Raw genomic sequence first — 21,650 nt, 5'->3', positions numbered from 1 at the left:
GTGAAAACCAACAGGGAAAGACAGAAACACTCTCACCATAGGACTATTATTTTGACTCAGATTGAGATTTTAAAAAGAAGACCAAGAAAACAATTACATCTTTGTTCCACTGCTGGGAAATACACAGTCCCTGGGAAGCATGGTCCCTGGGAAATAGATGGTCTCTGAGAAACTCCTGAAGCAGGAAGGGAAATGCCTCTCGTTCTGTGGTCTCCTGCTGCTGATCAAATGTATCATCTTCCAAGTCTGCTCTGACGCCACACTATAATCACTAATCACCAAGAAGCTGTGCCACAGACTATATGACTATGCGACCCTCTTCCTACGAACCCTAAGAAAGCCATTCCACACAGGCTTATTGAAGAATGCTGACAGAGGTCTAACACCCAGATCCCACCATTGTGGAATTGGCGACATGAATCTTGGCAGACAAAAACAAAAACAAAAGACAAAAACATGTGACAACTTAATCTCATGACCAGCATCCTTTTCTCTGGGATGGAAAAGCCTGTACCATAACATCTAAAACAGGTTTTCCTGGGTCCTCTCCAGTGGACCTCCACACACTTCTGTTGCTCCATTACAGAGGGCTCGTGGCCCAGATAGATTAGAAGCCCAACTCCTAGAGGGTAGGGAAGACTGTACTTTATTTACTCATTGTGGCACCCAAAAGCCCACAGGAAGTGACACTATTAGGAGGTGTGGCCTCCTGGGAGGAAGTGTGTCACTGGAGGTGGGCTTTATGACTTCTGATCGTCAAGCCAGGCCCAGTGCCACCTTCTCTTACTGCTCCTGACAATTCAGTTGTAGGACTCTCAGCTATGTTTCTATTATCGTGTCTGCTTGCCTGCCACCATACTTCCTACCATGATGACAGTGGAGAAAACCTCTTAAACTGTAAGCCAGCCCCAATTAAATGTTTTCCTTTATAAGAGTTACCATGGTCATGTCATCCCTTTACAGCAATAAAACCCTAACTGAGACAGGTTGCTCACAGGTTGGCTTGCTTTCTTTGTCCCTATTTGGTTGAAAGGGCAAGAAGCTCACTCAATCTCTCTGGTAAGAACATTAATCCCATTTGTGAGGGCTCTACACTGATAGCATAGTCACCTCCCAAATGCCACCACATTCAGGTCATGGACCTTGAAGAGGACACAGACATTGAGACCAGAGCATGGGAAGCCACAAGACACAAATAAACAGAGTGACTTCAGATAGTGGTGAACGTTGTGAGAAAATGAAGGCAGGCCAGTATGATAGGGCTCCGGGTGGTGGGGGTCAAGGGAAGGAAAAATGCTGGGTCTATAGAATTGTGTGACAACTTAATCTCATGGCCAGCATTGAACTTGATGTGGCAGGGACAGCCCGTTGCTTCCTCGTGGCATTGCCCTTTTTCCATAATAAATGATAAGAATAATGACACTTAATTTCTTCTTCGATATTTAGCTGAGTCCATGGTCTCTCTGATTAAACATGGTATACTGATGTTCATATCTCCTTTAACTACAACATTCATGGACTGAGATCCAGCCAACAGCGTCCGACAGGACTGTGTTCTTCTGGATGGGTGAAGACATGGCTGGCGGTTGGAACATTTCAGGTCACCATGATCCACACAACACTGAGGATCAAGCTAGAATAGAGTCACAAAACCGAAGTGTGGTCTAGACACCATCTCCAGACCAGAACACGTGAGAGAGGAGCACATGTGTGCTACTGAGGCCACGAAGCTTTAGGTTCTGTGTGTTTCCCATCTGAGCCATTCCTCAGCCGTTCGTCCTTTCAGCTAGACTCTCTTAACTGTGGACTTAGCATCCTTACTCATCTCTGTCCTCCTCAGCTTGCTCTGCTGCGCCTTCTTTCTTTCCCCTCTGCTTTCCTCACTGCGCTTCCTCTTAAACCACCCATCTTTCAAAACTTAAAGACTCGGAAGAAACGAGCTGTTGAGTCCATTTAGAAAACAATGTTGAATCTAGAGACCACAAGCCCCACAGCTGAGAGAATAAGCTATGGTTCCCCACTTGCTCATGGCACACCCAACCCTCTTTGCTCCCAACCTGTTACTGAGTAAAATTTCAGACTGTCATTGTTTAAGATGAACCCGCATTCTTTAAGCCTTCTCTCCTTTGTGGGTCTTTTTCCTCACTACTTCCCCTTCTCTACTCTTTCCCCTTCCCGTCATACCATCTTCCCCCAGTGTTTCTGTTTGTTTGCCTTTAAGAACCCCAGACTCCACTTTTGCCACCCCACTCTGGGGCCTCCTTTTATGTCCCTCCATTTCAATCACTGTCTCTCTGAAACAGCCGCATTTGCATATTTATAGTTCCTTCAGATAATAAACACTGGCTCTCCTAGTCGTAGACTGTGAGAAAATATAGTTAATGAAGAGAACATATTGATAGTCGCAACCAGAAGTAAGCATTAGGTATTAATTTAATTAGACAGACTTTAAAACTCTAATGATAACCACGAGTTGTTTGGATAACATTGATAAGTATTGAACTGTCAGTGGACATTGCCCCGGGGACAGTTTCCCACAAAGCAAATTGGAGCTGTTTTGGTACCATTTGTATTTAGGAGACAAGCACAAGCAGACAGCAATGGATGTGCTTGAGCAAATACAGATTATCTGGACATGGTGCTGGCGTATCTTGACCCAACACAGAAATCTGGGCCAAATTCTCATGCAATTGAGCTGTTTCTATTTTGACATCATGGCGAAAGATAATTTTGAAACTTTGACTCTGTAACAGAAAAGAAAGCTGTGGGTGCGGTCAGTTAATAGTGCCCACTTCTACCCTTTCGGAAGCTTGCAACATTCCTGAACATTACAAAATAATTTTTCCTCCGGGCAACTTGTGGGCAATAATGTCATTGATACTATGCTCCAACCCCACTGCCTTCAACCCTGTGAGGACATTGAACTTCACCTTGGTTAACAAAATGTGGCAATTCTCGTACCTACAACATGGTGAGAGAGTTGGCGACTACAGCAGACTGTATCTCCTTATCTAGCTGGAAGACCAGACTGAGTGAAAGCAAGGACATCTGTCTCAACAATAGTCAGAGTCCAAGGACATAGAGACCTGAGTGAGCACAGGAACTCTTTACACACACAGGGCGGCACAGCGTCTCCCAGTTAGCTCTCCATAGGAAGCTGGCCTTTAACATTCCTTAGTTTAATGTTAGCTTAGGGGCTGACCCTGAGCAGCCCAGGCAGGTGCTCCACCACTGAGCTACACCCTCAGACCAGCAGTTTTTGAAAGTATTCTTTTAACGTTCTCAGATCATAATTTTTCTTATTAAACCCACTCAGCTCTTCTCGGGATACTAACATTTCACCTATCCTAACTGCTTGTGCAAGTGGGTTTTGACTTACAGTTTTAGACTCAAGTATTTAAGTTTACATAGCACTCCTGAGGCAGTCAGTAGAGCTGTTCTGGGAAAATTAAAAGAACTACTTGTTTATACTGACTTCCTGGATTAGTGGCTTTAACCTGAGGTGAGAGGGTACAAGTCCTTTCCCATCCGAGTCTTGGGGATACTACTCTTTAGAAATACGTCGGAGGGTAATATTGTTTTGGCAAATTACACATTGGTGTGTGTATTTGTGGGAGGTGGGGATAGAGGCTGATAATATTCTCACAGCCGACGTGCACTCCACATTTAAATATTTAGAATTTCAGTAGCCGCCGACTAGAAGAAATTTTATTACAAGAAAAATGATTATGGTGCGGTAGCTTCAGAGATCTGCCACGTACCTGCCACTTTCCTAGTGTGAGAAATGCCAAGCAGACATTACACTGCCTCTGTGATGATTACTTCTAAATGTCAGAGTGCAAGAAACACATTCAGGGGACTTCAGTGTCTCAGGGTAGTGTCAATTTAAAAGACACTCACATCGACTTTTTATTTAAACATGCTAAATGAAGTATGAAAAACAGGTTAAGGAATCAGGAGGAAGGAAAGCAAAAGAGAAACCCACTGACCAGAAAATTTTAAGTACGGTAATAGATGGCTGTATTTTTACATCAATTTTCACGGACCCCTTGCTGACAGCAGGCTCTGGTGAGCGCCTCCTAATCCTGCTGACAACTGGAATCACACTGTTCCTGTTATTTCGTTCTTATCACACATTGAATATGAAAAATTAAAAGCAGGATGAGAGCTATTCAATTATTGTGTGGACCACCTTAACAAATATGACAAATAACCACATTAATATCTTTTCCATTACTTTTAACAGTAACACTGGACTTTAAACTAAAATTGAATAACAGAGTGATATTGTAAATCAAAAGTGTAATCTGTTCCCCAAATCTCTCTAACAGTTAATTACGAACCCACTGAACTTGATTGAACTGCTATTTTGGAAATAACTCAAAGGAATTATTTTTTTCTTTCTTCTAATACAAATTGGCCACATTATAGATAATTATGTGTTTAAATAAACCTTTATCTTTCTAATTATGTGCACAGCATGGTCCCTAATTGCTTGGGGTCACTGAAATCTCAGGGCATCCCTGGGAAAGCTTCTCTGGTCTATCTTGTCAGATTTCCTTTCTCTGCTTGGAAGCCAATTTCTCTTCCTTTTTCTAATTCCCCTTTAGCAACAGAAATGGTGATTGGGATCAGGGCCAGGTAAAATTATTCTGACTTGTAGAAGTCAGTGAAATGAGCTACTGTAGACCTACTTAAGTTCTTTGATGTACACAGAATGTTATTTCTGATACAAACTAGAGGTAGGGAACCTCCCCGAGTGAGTCAGGGCTTCTGGGAGCTGCAGAATTTAAAATTTTTATTTGTAAAACAAAAACAAAAAACAAGTTAAACACACCTAGAAAGAACTATTTACCACAAATTAATTTTGCTCACCAAAGTCGAGGTTGGAACACGATGCATTGACCGTTCTGTTATCCCATTGTTACTGCATGTGTTTTAAAGTTTAGGTCAAGATTCAATGATGGTGATTTCACCATTAAGCTTCAGGGGCCACAGTGGAAATAGACACATTATATTGTATGCATCGAATATCACCTGAACCAAACCGAACTAAATCGAACCAAACCGAACCGAACTGAACCGAATCGAACCGAACCAAACCAAACCAAACCAATTGTCAAAGCTAGTTTATGGTTTTGGACCCTATCCCACTAGTTAGGGAGTCTCCTCTCAATCTTCCCTCCTCTTTTCTGCACCTTTGACAGAAAAGAGGCCCGGGAATCTAGACCTTGTCTGTAAGCCTGGGGCTAGTGACCAGTTCAGTATCTTGGAGGTTATTATCAAAGTCTTTTCTGAAATATCCCGACTGCGAGGATCACTGACAGCAACATCTCGGGACCTAAGGTTCAAAAGACCAAGGGCTCGCCTTGTTTGGCTTTTCTTGTTTGTTTAGGTTTCTTTTACTCTCTCCATCTCTTCCCAGCCTAGTGTAGGTCAAGCACAGGGGTTCACGCTTGGGTGTTCTTGTAGGGTCTTTGGGGCTTTACAGGTCTCTCTCAGCTCTAGAAAACAACGGGGGCAAAAACTCTGGGAATGAAGGAACTTCGAATTGGAATTAGAGAGCAAAAGGGCCTGGGCGGAGCTTTCAGACATTCGCCACGCCCATAGACACGCCCACCCCAGCCTGCCGGGCTGTGAGGTTCGGGCGCCCCCCAGTGGCCGTGTGCGCGCTCTGCTCCGGGAGGCGGCGGAAGCGGCTTCGGATTCTGGTCACGCGGAAATGGCGGAGGAGATGAGGCAGGAACTCTCGGCGCTGGCCGCGATCTTCTGCGGGCCCCACGAGTGGGAGATGTTGAGCTGTTCAGGTGAATACCCTGCCTCTCACCCTGCGGCCACTGCGGGGACCCGGGAGACCCGGTGTCCTGTGGCCTTGCGTAGGAGTGGGAGGGGAGTTGTCGGGGTTGGGGGTGGCCTGCGCTGGCAGTGCCTTCCCTGAGCTCGCTCTCCTTCTCCCCTGTGCTCTCTGGCCACTAAACAGTGCGCACTGCCCTCCTCATGGAATCCAGCCCCTCCAAATAGTCAGTACCCCCATAAGCATTTGTGCATTACGTCCTTGACAACAGTACGCAGTATTTGGTTGTCAGCCACGGGGAAGGCAGTCAGGAAAAGGTTGTTGTAGGTTGGGTGAAGCTTTGAATTCTCCAGAGTTGATTGGCTTTGATTTTATTTTATTTTTCGTTTTGTTTTTCTTAAAAAAATTTTTTTATTTTTATCTTTTTAGGCTGCTGAAAAGTGGCAGCCAGTTCCAGACTCCTGCTAGATGTGTAATCATGCAGCGCGCATTCATGAATGCCTTCTCTTCTAACATAGGCATGACACCGAGCCCCTTCTCTGAGAGTTTATAATCTGTAAAGCAATTATTGTTGTTGTTGTTTTTATTTTAAAAAGCTGAAATTTCATTCTTGCCTTGGTTTCCCTCTTCCACTCACACACATTTAAGTTTTAAAGTTTTTTCTGAATGTGTTTGTGTGTTTTACCTGCCAGTATATACCTGTACGATGTGTGCCCACTGCACAAGGAGACCAGAAGAGGGCGTTCAGGGGATAGGAGTTACTGAGGTTTGGGAGCCGTGTGCCCTATAGGTGCTGAGAACTGAACCCAGGACCTCCAGAAGTACAGTCAATTCTCTTGACCACTAAGTGCCCCCGACTCCCCCCTTTTGGGAAAGTGTGCTGATGCAGATCATCCTCCCTTCTCCCCCGAGCTGTCATAAGTCATGTACATTCTGACGTCAATAGGAGCCATCACTCTACTGTTACTTTGTAACTGCTATTGAAATCGCCTCTCTGACCATACATTGGCTTACCTCTAAGAACAAAGTGTGAAAAGTGCTAGACCTAAGGAAGCTACATTAAGAGGGCTTTGGGTTTCCATATGGTAAGTCAGAGACTCTGGGAGTTCACCCTTTCTTTTTATCCCTTCTTGCACGCACCCATCTGCAGACCCTTGTGGTGCTCTGTGATATTTCAGGCAATGTGAACTTTCTAGAAAAATGGAGCTGCTCTCTTTTTAAGTGCCTAGACCTGTCTTATCTTTTTGAAACTTCCTTAAGATCCCCCTATGAAAGGATTTATTGTAGGGATTTGTCACCCTCTTCTGATTGGGTAGCATCCTAATTGGTTAGCATCTCCTCTGTCTCCACAAATCTCTTTATTGATAATTGTTTCTGCCTGAGGCAGATATTTAAAGGGATCACTTGTGTCTTTGAGTTCTTGTATCATGGCTTACTTGCAATAGCTGGGAGGAACGAACCTGTGTTGTCTGGTGACACTGCTTTATAAATTCATGGTTGACCATTAGATACTGTTGATAGGCCAGAGAAAGACCCCCAAAAAGAAGTGGGGAGAGAAAGAGAGAGAGAGAGGGAGAGAGAGAGAGAGAGAGAGAGAGAGAGAGAGAGAGGTGTCTTAATACCAAGAGAGAGAGAGAGAGAGAGAGAGAGAGAGAGAGGTGTCTTAATACCGAGAACACTGCAGCCCTCTATCTGCTCTTAAATTGAGCATGACTTCAAGTCATGCCTCCTAATTAATTTAATTCAGTGTTCTGGCATCAATAAGTAATTGAATTATAAAGGAATTCAGTGTAACAACTTCGGACATTTTGTTTCTAGAAGGTTCATTGGAGAGTAGAACAGTTCAGCAATTGAAACAGGAATGTTTGACACTCACAGTGGGAGCTGTTATCCGAGCAGACTAAGGGTAGCAGGCTGCGTGGCTACCACCCTCACTGTTAGTGGCAGTCAGGGTATCACCCTGTACCCCATCATTTCACTCCTAGCCTTTGCCAAATAAGTCTCTCCTGTCTTCAGTGGGATTAGAAGAATATTGCAGTGGGCCTGTGTTTCTCTGTAAGACAGGAAGGCCCAGGCTGACCCTAAGGGCCAACTCTTTGGGTCCTGAGCTGAAAAGGCTTGAATAAATGGGTTCAGTTTAGTGGGGAGTAATTTATGTTAAGAATTTGAGGGAATCTACATCCTGGCCACTCAGATGTTAGAGGAAGTTCCAAGGAAGAGGTGCTGTGTGTGACAATCTCTTAGGGTTGCAAATAATGTAAACACCGTATATTTAACTGTGGAAAGCAGTGGGGATAAAAAATCAGGCGTTTCCCGTCCCCATCCCGTGAGTCAAGGCAGGTGCCAGGTTTGCTGTGGCTTCACGTGGCTCTTGAAGAGAGGCTTTCTTAGCTTTATTTCACATTGAAGATCACAAATGATCACATAGATTAAATAACCACCGAGCTCACAGGGCTGGGCTTGGCCCTCTGTCCCCTTCCTCTGTAGCAGAGGGATTGGTGCAGGAAAAGTTCTTAGTAAAACAATCCAGGCGTTGAGAATGAAACAATTTGAGCATCCGGAACAATAGTGTGGGTGGGCTCTGGCTTATAGTCAGAACGGTCTGGTGGTGGTGGTGGTGGTGGTGGTGGTGGTGGTGGTGGTGGTGGTGGTGGTGGCGGCATTGGTGCAGGGCACATTCCCCTTCAACCATACATGTGTGCGGTCCCTTCTGAATATATCCATTTTCCTGGTGGGGTCATGGAGAGTATATCACTGTGGCCGGCGCTCATTATTAATGGAGTTGCACTTTGGAAACTGTCTTACGGGATTAAAAGTTGCAGAAGAGAGGAATCACACAAGTGCATCACATAGTAGGCTGGCGAGAGCTTCCCAGAGGGTTTTGTGTTGTTCGGATTGGATTCCACCCTCTTGCAAAACCATTATGGGTGCACATTGACATTGTTTGCCGACTGTCCTGGCTGAATGCACCTCTCTACAATCCGCATAGTCTTAGACATCATTTTCGCCACCTTTACCTTCCATTCTCTTTAGTTGTCTTGTTTCCTTCTCCGGGGACAATGAAAGCGTGAGAAAACCCAGAGACACTGTGTGTAACAATCTCGGAGGATTACAAACAATGTAAGCGTAAAGCAACATTTCTGTATGCGTATTTGTGGCGAGTGGCCTGGGAGTGGGAGTAAAGAAAATCTTGCTCTCATGAAGCACGAGGAGTGTGCGGGAGGCTTTTGAGTGCTTTTCTGTGCAAAGGCTTTGAGGACGTGTTAAAAACCGGGCAAAATAAAGCAAGTGCAGAGAACGTGAGTTACATATGTTATGCAAATGGTTTCTGGATGCACACTAAACAAATCCTAAAGACCTCCTTCTCATAGATTTTGTTTACTTTCCCAGCATCACTGTGATGGGATTGTGTATTTATCGTGTGTTGTAGGGATGAGGTAGGGAGAAACCTTTGAAACAGAATCAGAATGGGACCTGGGGTCTAATTCAGTTTCTTTATTTGAACTTCTGTTGTCTGCCATGTTAGGAATATGAATTCTTTTTCGTGTCTTCGGGAAAGGTTAAGGTTTGATTGTTTCAAGACAGGATCTACCCATGTAACCAGGAACTCTAGATCCCCCTGCCTCATCTTCCAAAGTTCTGTGTGTGCCTGGGCTAGGAAGAGTAGGATTCGGGTCTCTTTCAGTTTGAGTTGTGGTTGTAACATCAATGCTGTTCCAAGCAAATAGTTGATGTGCGTCTGAGCTTGAGCTAGAAAGCAAGCCCTGCATCTTTGTTAGAAGGCTTAGGCTGGGTGGAAATGCCTCGTCTTGGACCCAGATAAGCCTTGGGTCTTTGGGAGTTTCACTTTGGTAGGGTGGGCACGAGCTCTTAGGATGGAGGTGTGTGGAGAATGGTGTTTGTGAGGTACTAGCTGTCCTGGTTTGGGAGGAGTGGGGGCAAAGAGTAACCCTGGATGAACGATTTCTGATACCCATTCTCTTGCTAAGCCGTTAGTAACTTTAAATAACCTCAAAGCAGATAATAACTTTAGAGCAGAACGATTTTCTTTTTTGTTAGGAAAAAAACAAAACAAAAAAACAGAAGTAGACTTTGAGAGAACGAGACACACAAGGATTCTGGAGCAAGGGGAGCTGGTTATTGCCATGGAGGCCAGGGCAAATCAAACATGAAAGGGTAAGAGAGACACTTCTAGGTTTGGGGATTTAGCTCAGTGGTAGAGCTCTTGCCTAGCAAGCCAAGGCCCTGGGTTCGGTCCCCAGCTCCGGAAAAAAAAGAAGAAAAGGAAAAAAGAAAAGAAAAAAAAAAAGAGAGAGACACTTCTAAAGAGGTCTTAGGGAGAAGATGAATTTTTAAAGAGATCCTGAGATTGATTGATTGATTGGTTGGTCTCCCACCACATTTGACGTCAGAACTGGGCCTGTTCAGGTCTTCTCATTTGCTTATGCAGATAGCGCCTTAGTTTGCTGCTCTGGTGTGTGTTTGTGGCACTCACTGGCCGGGGAGATCAACTAGGAAGACTGTGACTCTGCCAGTGTTAAGAACCAAAGCAGTTTTCCTTCTGAATATGTAAGGAGTGCTTTCCTTCCCAGTTTTCTAAAGTGAGAGTTCTGTGCTGACCAGAAAATAACAGAAGGACAAAGGAAATGGGTGCGGTGGCACACCTTTAATCCCAGCATTTGGGACTCAGAGGCAGGTGGACCTGTGAGTCTGAGGCCAGTCTGGTCTACAGAGTGAGTTTCAGGACAGCCAGAGCTACACAGAGAAACCCTGTCTTGATAAATTAGAAGGAAGGAGAAGAGGAGGAGGAGGGGAAGGAAGAGGAGGAAGAAGGGAGAGGAGGAGGAAGGGGAGGAAGACAAGAATGAAGGTAAAAACTTGCCTGGCCTCCTGCAGCTTTCTCTGGACTGTCCTCGTTCATGTACTGCACTGGGCTGGAACATGCTGGCTTTTTATGTAGCAGAGTAACAGGCTACCACAGGGGCTACCAGTGGTGCACAGTGGCTGCTGCATCCAGTCCTCGCCTGTGGGTGGCTTAAACACAGCACATCTTCAATGTACTGAATGAAGTTGTGAAGGCCAGAAGTCCAAAGTCAGTTTCCACCCAGATGAAATCAGACTGATGGAAGTGATGCTCCCCCCCAGCCCCGCCCCCAGCCCCTGGGAGTCCATTTGCCTGCCTCTCTTGCTGTATACCTGCACCCCATCCCTGAGGGGCCTCTTCCTCCATCATCAGATTAAAGCAGAGCTTCATGAGTCAGTGGGTAAAATCTGCATCTCCACCTGTCCCCTAAAGAGTTCTTGGGGAGAAGATGAATTTTTAAAGAGATCCTGTGATTGATTAATTGATTGGTCTCCCACCACATTTGACATCAGAATGGGGCCTGTTCAGTTCTTCTCATTTGCTTAGCAGATAGCGCCTTAGTTTGCTGCTCTGGTGTGTGTTTGTGGCACGCACTGGCCAGTGACATCCCCTCACTCAGGTCTGCAAAGGCCCTTCGCATGCGGGTAAGTCTACTCAGGGTCAGAGGAACAGGGTGCATACATTCGTAGGTCTGTTACTTAGCACAGCACAGGTCTCAAGGACTCCTATAGTTACGACATCCATGGTTATGGCCAGTAACGAAAACTTAAGCTATAAGCTATAAAATCTATATAGCTATAAAACATGTTTCTTATTAAATCCTTCTCCATTTGGGGAGGGTGATATTACTCTTTAAAGACAAAATTGGGATGCTTCAGAGGTAGAGAAAAAGTTAGTTTGGGTTAAGTATAATTTTGGGGAGCCTGCCCATGGCTGGGTCTGCTCTGCTCTGGGAGAGTGAGCAGATCATCAGCAGGGGTGGGTGAGGGGGTGAGGTGGGTGAGGGTGTGGTAGTTAAGGGGGTTGGGGGTGAGGTGGGTGAGGGGGTGAGGTGGGTGAGGGGGTGAGGTGGGTGAGGGGGTGGTAGTTAAGGGGGTTGGGGGTGAGGAGCTTGGTTTTGCTTTTTGTGTAAAGGTTGCTTAGTATTGATAATATTTACTCTCTTCAATTCTTAGTTATATGGGGCCAGAAGCCCCAGAGGAATTACCACCTTTTGCCTGACAGTGGGGGATTAGGTAACGGATTTATTGCCAGCACTCTGGCCAGGCAGTCAGAAGTCATCCATTAACCTGGCTGGTTAACTCTTTGTAAGCCAGAGAGGAAGGAAAGGAAAAGAATTAAGATCCTTTACACAGGCATATTTGCACAGACACATATACATTTATACATCCACACTTGGGCCAGGCCTGACCACCTGTCTCAATTAACTCCACACGTATTCATGCGTGCTGACATACATGCACATGTACCTATATATGTACATATAAACAAACAGACATATACATTTGGATAGAAGGATGGATGGATGGATGGATGGATGGATGGATGGGACAGACCTTTCCAAGCCACCACACAACACCACACCACACCACACCGTCTTTATTTTTTTCGGGCCCTTTTGTAGACAAAAGTTCTTAGAAAATTACCTCACAGATAAAATGGTACACAAAATGGGAGTTACAAAAGGCTGTTGATATTAAGTCCAAAGCAACAGTTTTCCATGGCCTTGTTTTATCGTGGTACACACCTGTGGCTTCATCCTTGGACCTGAATGCTTTTCCTTGAACACAAATTTGTCCCAAGCCTATTTCTCTTTTTAGTGTCATTATGAAAGCTCATTGTATTTCTTATATGCAGACTTTACTTACTGTTCTGAGGAGTGGACTCATTCCATCCTCGATTCTACTTTATTACACCTCTCCAGCAAAACAACTAACACCATCTCTTAAAACTTTTCCTCCTAAGATTATTAGAATCAAATCAGGCGTTCTATAAAACCATTGATTCATCCAAACAGCATTAATTCATGAAAGTTCATCTTTAAGTTGATCTGCAGGAGATCTGCCCAATACGCTAGTGCCCAGGGACTATTATGTTAATTTAAAATGTCAGGAAAGTCAAGTCAGCTGCAAGAAGCAATCCTGAGGTGAAGTTCCAGGGAAAACTCAGGGATTGCCTACAAGGATTTATAAGACACAGAAAATCTGTTAAACTCAGAAGTGCCTTTTGTTACACTAGCAGGGGAGAGCAAATCGTCAAGGAAAGGCACAGGAGAATCCACGAGCAAGCGACGGGACATGGTCCTCTGGCGGACTTGTGCAAGCATTGCCGGATCCTTACAGAAGCATCCGATGCCTGGGAGAAGTGTGGCCAACCGGAAAGTGCACTTTTCCCACACAGTAGCAGTCAGGAGGTGATAGCTTCATTTGAGACTGAAGCTTCAGAGAGCAGGTGTTTCAGTACAATTTAAAATGTCTGCCTCCATCAGGCCTCACGTAGGAATGCACACCTGCATGGCTGACTTCAACCTCAGAGCAAGAAGATTCTCCACAGTACCACGGTTAAGTGTAAATCATTCAGCTTCTCTCGGGCCATGGGTTCCAAACCCTTAAGCATACCAAACACACTTCTATCAGACTGAATATTCTAAGGACTCAGGCTCATCTAAGCAACCCAGGCCTGTTAACTTCTCCCCATTCTTCAGAGTAGCATTGTAGAGGTCATGTGTCATGTTTGAGAATGACGCTTCAGAGAGAAATGGCATTAGAAGTTACCGTTTAAGCAGTTATGGGGAGGCTGGTTTCTGCGAAAATGGGAATAGGTGGCTAAAGTTATATCTTGTGGAGATTGACAAATGGTAGAGAGAGAGGTCTGACGCTTGTTGGGGAATTAGCAGCATTGGGTTTTTGTGGTATTTTATAAGCAAACATTTTCTAAGTAAGAGAAAGAAGCAGAAAGGGTGAGAAAATGGACAGGAAGTTATAATGGTTAGAATAAGACACTACGGTGGGAGGATTTGCTGTGGGAGAAAGACACTTCTTTCTCTGAGAGAAGAAAGAGCAGGAGAGAGAGAGAAAAAAATGTATATATTGCCAAGTGATCCAGCAGTTGCCACTTTCTGGGCCAGGGGCAGCTTTCCTGACTTCAGCAAGAAGGAGGCAGCACCCCCAAGTGGTGATGGATGGTACTGTTCCCTGAACGCCCAGCATGTTGTGTGTGTTGGGTAAATTCTCTTAGTTTCACATCTCATGGTGTACTGTGAGCAAACACCACACAAGAAAACGGGAGAGAACAGGGTTTATTCTGTCTCATAGTTAAGAGTACAGTTCATCATGGTGGGAAAAGAGTGGCTTCCAGAAGGGCTTTCAGCTGTGGCCGCAGGAGAATGAGGCTGTTTTTCTCATGTCTAAGTGACCAGCCAGGCATCCAGGTAGACTGAGGCAGGCAGTGATGGGTGGCATCAGTCCTTGTAGGGGTCAAAAGTTGCTTACTCTTTGTAAAGTTTCTCTTCCTTTAACTCTTTGCTATTCTAAGCCCAAAAGCTTCTGGTAATTAACTCCTGCTGTTAGCAGGAGGGGATTAAGAAAAAACAAAACAAAAGAACAACAACAAAAACAACTTAGTTTCTCTTTGGCTTAAGGATTCCTTGGTGGCCAGGAGAGTGGCTTGGAGCTTGTTAACTCTTTGTTAGCCAGAGAGAAGAGGAAAAGGGAGAATTCAAGCTCACACATAGACACACACAGATATACACACACTTTGACCAGGCCTGATCACTTGTCTCAACAATTCCACAAGTGTTCATGCATATTTACATACATACACATAAACCTTCATATGTATGTATGTATGTATGTATGTATGTATGTATGTTTGTATAGACAGTCAGGCATATACATTTGATGAATGAGGCTGAGTCCCAAATGGCACATTTATACATTTGGTGGATGGAGCAGAGCTTCAAATGCCAAACTTTATTCCTTCTCTCTGGCCACTTATATCTTCTTAGAGAGAAGTTCTTTATAAAATTACCTCATAGATGAAATGTTGCACGAAAGGGAGATACAGAAGGATGTTGATAGTAAGTTCAAAGTAGTGTTTCCTTCTATAAGCTCATAAGTTCAAAGCAACAGTTTCACATGGGCGTGTTTTTATCATAGTGTACACATGTGACTTCATCCTTGGACCTGACCAAGAATAAATGTTTTTCCTCGATCACAAATTTCTTCCAAGCCTGCTTTCTTATCCTTGTTCAACTAGGCTGTGATATGTCAAGGTTTGCAGAGCTCCAGTTGCAGCTTTATTCTATAGGAGGCTTGAGATTACTTGTATCAGTTTAAGAGTTCTATAGAATCATTATCAGAAAATCATGAAACCATCGATTTGTCTATACAGCATTACTGTATGAGAGTAGATCTTCATGTTGATCTGCAGGAAATCTGCCCAATAGGGCAGCTGATACCCAGGGATCATTAGGTTATGTCATAGTGACAGGAAAGGCATAGCAGCAGCAAGAAGCAGTTCTGGGATGATCCTCTAAGGACCAGCATCTCAGAGGTCACCCACTGAAGGGCATGCAAAATGGTGGGCCATCTCTAGAAAACTCACTTTCATGCCTCAGCCTTTCCTAGATGGCTTCTGACAGATTAGGGCAGAAACCACACACCAGTATGGCCAGAGGATAAACTTGAAGGTCCACTCCACAGAGACCCATTTCTTCCAGCAGGGCCCCATATTTCTAAAGTTCTACAACCTTCCAGAACAGCACCACCCACCAGAGACCAAGTGTGCAAACAGATGAGCTTGTGGCATGCAATTTACATCCAGACTGTCATGCACAAGGTAGTGCATGGGTTAAGTGGGTGTAGATGCATAGTTACTGTACACTAAGGGTCTTTGTCACACTGAGGGACACTGAGCTTAAGAACCCCACAGTCTTCAGGAGATCAGTAAGTTTACCTTGATTTACAAGGTATCAAAATATCATGATAAACACTACATAAATCTGTATAATTTTAATGTTTCTGTATATCTGGTAAATACATTTAATAAAAGATAGACCTTCCTTTCTTATGAAAGTTGTTGAAATTTTTCTCAACTTTTGATCTTAGAAGAATATGCTATGCGTATTGTGCTGGTCAGAAAGCATCTGCTTTCAGACCCAGAGGAAAGCTCCACAGACACTGAGAGAGGCCACAGGGAACTCTCTCCCTCCCACCCCCTGCCGTACACACATACACACACTTACACACACTTAAAACTGGATGCCAAAGCACACCATTAATTTCAGCATTTGGGAAGCAGTTTGACCTATACAGTAAGCCCCAGGCCAACCAGGACTATGTAAGTCTCTCTCTCTTTGTCTCTTTGTCTCTCTGTCTCTGTCTCTGTCTCTCTGTGCTTCTTTCTGTCTCTGTCTCTCTTTCACACACAAACACACACAAAACCCTTAAAGAAAGAAACCGTATGCTCACATATCTCTAATGGCAGACTTTGCAGGTGTAGCCTAGACATTCAGGAAGATCTGTGTCCACCCTGGACTGAGCCATGGTGACAGATCTGTGTCTTACCCATTCTTTTCTGAACAGCACAGTGCATGGTGTTGACAGGTACTCAATGTATGCTTGTGGAATGACGAATGATCAAAGAGTAAAGATTCTACCCCCTCATTGAGAGAGAATGTAGGCTCACTGCACGTTTGCTGACAAGTTTATTCTGCCTGTTGATCCTGTGTTGTTTACAGGCCCATTAAAGCCCTACACAGCAAAATATAGTAACTGAACTGATACTATGGGAGCCCACTTTGACAGTAAAATACACCATTAAAAAGATGAATGCAGCGAGAGAAAGGGGAGCCTTGAGATGTTTCAGTGGGTGGAGATGCTTGCACAAGGGTCTGACAATGCCAGACTCCTCCAAGATGATGAGGCAGAACTGTTTGACCCTCCCCCAAACCCTCACCACACCCCAATAATAATAATAGTGATGATGATAGTATGCTAGGAGAAGGAAGGAGGAACAAAGAGACTTGAAGCATGTGATAGCATTTAGAAAAGTTTTGTTTTTTTCTTTTCTTTTTTTTTTTTTTCAGAGCTGGAGACCGAACCCAGGGCCTTGCGCTTGCTATGCAAGCGCTCTACCACTGAGCTAAATCCCCAACCCCAAAAGTTTTGTTTTTATATAGCATATACTTTACATACGTAAAAGAAAAGACTATATGGTCTTTGGAATGGCTACTGCCTGTGATTGTGAATGGTGTCTGAATATAGTTCCTGGCAGCTGGTATTGACATCTATTAAAGAAACACTCTGTAACAGATGTGCTTGGTCCTATATGGTCACAACCCAACAGCTTTCATATACCGTTGGGATCAGATGGCTGAGAAGATTTCCGTGTTCTGTGAGGTTCTTTACAGAGGGTGTGCTCAGGTGTCCTTTGTTGAGGCAGCCATCCAGGTGTAGGATCTGGCTGCTCCTGTGTTGAGAAATAGAGCAGGGGCACAGAGAAAGAGCGTAGAGAGGCAGGCTCGCCCCACAGCCCTGTGTCTGGACCTGGCTCCCTTCTCCACTCTCTGATCAGGGCACTTTTGCCCCCCGCAGAATGAATTAGCCTGACATTTTATCAACTTTTTGGAAAGTGGGGTGAAGTGATGTGGAACACATCAGAGTCGGGAAGCCAAGCACGTCTGAAAGAGAGCAGAATATTTCATCTCGTCTCCTAGGCGAGCTCTGCCCCTTCTCAGGGAGCCAGTGGAGGCTGAAGGCTGTGTGGTCCGGTTCAGGTCATCCTGCTGCCTTCAGGTTACTCTGACGTGAGCGTATTTGAATCAGAAGACTGGGTCCCGTCACTTTCAGCCTCCCAGCCAGTCAGCTGCGTTGCATGGCCCCGCCACCACCCAGGTTCCACACTGCTCCTCCATTGAACTTAAGAGCTGATTCATGATTTTCATAATTATCAGAGAAATGTGGAAGGAAATTAATGAATCAAAACTGCTCTTTTTGATAATTCCGTGAAGATGGGTGATAGAGAGTGAATAGCATGTGCACTTGTGTGGTGCTGTTCATATGTATTTTATGACTGGGGGGGAAATGACCTGTAAATCATGCCTTTCTTTGCATTGTGTGTCTCTTCATAAAATAAACTCGGAGTTTTCCTCTGAGAAATAAATTGGGGTTTAAAAGGGAAAATTTTAACTGATTAGTATTCCATTGAGATTGAATTATGTAGAGCTAATGATTATTTTTGGATGTCTTCCAGAGACAGATGGGGCTGTCTTTAGAATTCACACAACAGCTGAAGGACTTGCGGGTGAGGATGTGCCCTTAGAGTTGGCGTTCCACTTACCAGCCGGTTACCCATCGTGTCTACCCGGCATTTCGGTTAACTCGGAACGTCTGACCAGGGCCCAGTGTGTTACCGTGAAGGAGAAACTACTCGGAGAAGCCAGGAGGCTTCTGTCAGAACCGATGGTTCACGAGCTGGTTCTTTGGACTCAGCAGAATCTCAGACACATCCTCAGCCAGACAGAGACAGAGAGCAGCAATGGGACGTGTACTCTGCCAGAAAGCTCGACTGTGGACGGCGGACTGTGGATGACTCTTTTGCGTTTAGATCACATGAGAGCGAGGACTAAATATGTGAAAGTTGTGGAGAAGTGGGCTTCAGAGTTAAGGCTGACAGGAAGACTGATGTTCATGGGTAAAATGATACTGATTTTACTACAAGGAGACAGAAGCAACATCAAGGTGCCGGAAAACTTCATTTTGAATATGAATCTGCTTGCTTTCTGTTGAACATGGTGTATTTTTAAGTGTGTTTTATAAAAGTGGGATACTCGAAGCATGGTGTTTCTGATTTGCCTACTGTCATGTAAAATGGTACTTTGGTTTTTTTTTCTCTCTATTTAATATTTGTTTATCTTATGTGTGTGGATATTTTCTCTGTATATGTCTGTGCACCTTGTGAGTTTAGAAAAGTTTCTGGTGCTCATGGGCTAGAGGAGGGTGCCAGATCTCCCGGGACTGAAGTTACAGGTGACTGTGAGATCAGGGTATCAAACACGTCCTTTGGAAGAGCAACCATGTTCTCAACCACTGGGCCATCATCTCTCTAGGCACCTCCCCCACCTCCCATCTTTCCCCAGTTCTTAAAAAAAAAAAGTGGTGTCTTGTCCGTAACAACAGTTATAAACTTGCAAGATTCAGGGTTAGCATAAGTTTATAATGTAAAAATTATGCCACTTAATGAATTGATAGTTTCATTTTTATTTTTTATTTTTTTATGTGTATGGTGTTTTGCTCGCATGCATGTCTGTGCACCATGTATGAGCAGTGCCGAAGGAAGCCAGAAGAGGGTGTTGGATCCTTAGAACTGGAGTCACAGGCAGCTATTCACTGCCATTTGGGCATTGGGAATCAAACCTAGGTCCTCTGAGAGAGCACAGAGTGCTCTTAACTGCTGAGTTACCTCTCCAGCACCAGCAGCAGTTTTTGAGAAAGTCCGAGGACATGTATTTGTTTTGTATTAATGAGAAGCTGCTTCTGTATAAACGAGAATGAAAAGCTTGTACATCTTAATGTTTCCCATAGCTCAGCACAACAAGGAGTATGTTTGTAAGTAGGCTGCAAAATTCCCAACATGCAGGCACTTAAACGTGCACCCCGGCACTCAGTGCTGTGCTTGTGGTACCTGAGAGGAAGGCTTGTCCTTTGCAGCTGAGAGCCAGCCTCAGAAGAAGCAGGGTCGGCAATACTGTCAGCATGTCACCCCTCCCGACTGACTTCTTCTTTCCACCTGACTTGTCCCAGCGGCAGCTTTCAAAGCCGTCATCCTCAGACTTTTGCGCTTTCATCCGGAAGCCCCCTAGCCTGTTTTATGAGGAGCCGGACAAGGAAACCTGCTTATTATGTCTTAAATTTTAACAGCGCTACAGCTCACTTAATAAGTTTTACACTGGCAGAGTGTATACATATATACACACATATACATATACATATATACATATATATACATATATACACACATATACATATACATACATATATATATATATGAATGATTGTATACTAGGACAGGAGCCGGCAGGTACATTTACAGGTGGGCAGTAGGTGGTGTACCTGATGGCCCCATTTGCAGCCAGCTTGGTGACAGCAGTGGTTGTTGTAAAGCAGTGTTCTGTGCCCTGGAAGGCTGTCGTTCTAGAGGTGCTTTGCGTGTCTGACTTCTCTCAGCTGTCCCAGATTCACCAGGAGGTGGATCCTCTCACCAGTCCAGGTGTGTGGCGTGGACAGAGACTTTGAGGAACCAGCCTAAGTAACTAGTTTAAATAATTGGTTTAAACAACAGAGGGTTTAAATAACTCACCCTAGTAGTGGTCCAGTCCAGACTTAAAGGTGAACGCTTGGTTCTTATTGATCTTAACACCTGCATTCACCGGAGCAGTGTTCTGCCAGCCATGTAAAGACACCGTGTCACTCACCGCTACATTCTGAGAATGCTCTTTAAGCAGGAAAACGTCTGTGGGTTACGGTTCCTTTAGAACAGGACTTGTGCCGTTTAACACACGCTCTGCACTTAACCTACCGATGATTATCGTTTAGGAGTACCTGATTCTTCAGAAAACCTCCAAAGTAGATGTGGACTCAAGTGGAAAGAAATGCAAAGAGAAAATGATTAGTGTACTGTCTGAAACAAAAGTACAAACGGAACACAAAAGGTATAATTTAGTACTATTGCAGATGCAAAAGCAACTGAATGGGTAATTATCCTCTGACAAATCCCCGCATATTCATGAGCTTCTCTTGTATAATACAGGTTTCTGGCGTTTGAAGTCAAAGAGTATTCAACACTGGAGGAGTTACAAAAGGAATTTGAAACTGCAGGACTTCAGGAGCTCTTCTCAGAGTGTGTACTTGGGCTGGTGAAATGAGGTGAATGAATGACAGGAACCAATGCTAAAACAGCCTCTGTGCTTTCCCGCTGCCTTTGGGGATGGGCTCACTGAAGTAGTCAGAAGAGAGCAATCTGAAACCTCTCTGAAGCAAAATCATTCTCATTTCAGGAAGAAAAGTGAGTCCTGTTTTATGGAATATTAAACATGAAAAGATCCCATATATTCTAACGTTTGCCAGAAGAGACTAGGTTCAATCGACGGGATTGTCTGGAGGAGAAATAAAAACCCATGACTGTAAAGGAGCTGTTGTCTTTATGTAGACAATTTGTTTGGGAGTCTGCAATTTCCAGGCTAATTTTCTCGTAATTAAATGATTTCTTAAAGTGATTTGTTTTCATGTTTACTTTTCTCATGTTTACGTCTTGGCTCTTAATCATGCCTCCTCCCCATTCGGCTTATTATGTTTTAAGTTGAATGTTGCAAAAAATGGAACACCCCTTTCTTGGTGCAGTCGCATAAATTGTTGGACTGAATACAAAACCAAGAAGTTTTACAGAACACGGTTGCTTTCTGGTGTCCCAAGAGGACACGGTATTGCTAGCTGTAAGACTACATATTAAGTTCAAATCGAAATTCATATTTGAAAAAAATAATTCCTGGTTTTACAAGAGAAATGTGTCCAACAAAGTGAACCTTGTTTTCTGGATGGAAAACAAAACAAAACAAAACAAAACTACAGCTCTACAATTTTCATTGCAAAATCTTTCAAATAGTGTTAAAATGTACTTACCATGTCCAAGGGGAGATAAACTCACTGACTAATTATTTGTATTAAAATTTATAATGAAAAATATGAGGACCCTCGTGACCGGGAGTTATATTTATGTCCATAAAGCTACCTAGGCTTCTAAAATAAGAGGCTGAGATGTGAAAGAAAGGTCAGGAGAGTTCACTCCCTGTACCTTTGAAGACAGGTGCACCCTAACAGTGTAGTTGATGTTGGGGTGATCTGAGTACAACAAGCCCACGCATGCATGAGTGTGTGTGTGTGTGTGTGTGTGTGTGTATGTATGTGTGCACGCACGCGTGCGTGCACGCTTGCC

The 21,650-nt window shown here is 44.1% G+C and overlaps 1 protein-coding gene across 4 annotated transcripts; it reads left to right on the top strand.

Annotated features, from left to right (window-relative positions):
• The first annotated feature begins 5,650 nt into the window (after positions 1-5,650).
• Positions 5,651-20,934, top strand: Rwdd3 (RWD domain containing 3). Of its 4 annotated transcripts, NM_001128152.1 has the most exons (5): positions 5,703-5,807; positions 17,913-18,400; positions 20,255-20,370; positions 20,469-20,584; positions 20,716-20,934. In NM_001128152.1, the coding sequence occupies exons 1-4, from the start codon at positions 5,723-5,725 to the stop codon at positions 20,581-20,583; spliced, it is 804 nt and encodes a 267-aa protein (NP_001121624.1). In that variant the 5' UTR covers positions 5,703-5,722; the 3' UTR covers position 20,584; positions 20,716-20,934. The 4 variants fall into 4 exon arrangements, with proteins under 4 accessions (XP_038959010.1, XP_063138572.1, NP_001121624.1 ...); XM_039103084.2 differs by lacking the exon at positions 5,703-5,807 and adding an exon at positions 6,300-6,879 and having other exon boundaries at positions 20,469-20,934; XM_039103082.2 differs by lacking the exon at positions 20,255-20,370 and having other exon boundaries at positions 5,651-5,807; positions 20,469-20,934.
• Positions 20,935-21,650: the final 716 nt, after the last annotated feature.

This window comes from Rattus norvegicus, chromosome 2, assembly GCF_036323735.1.
Source record: "Rattus norvegicus strain BN/NHsdMcwi chromosome 2, GRCr8, whole genome shotgun sequence".
NCBI lineage: Eukaryota > Metazoa > Chordata > Mammalia > Rodentia > Muridae > Rattus > Rattus norvegicus.
Note: the sequence above shows the minus strand (reverse complement) of the source record. Positions and strands in the feature narration are given on the sequence as shown.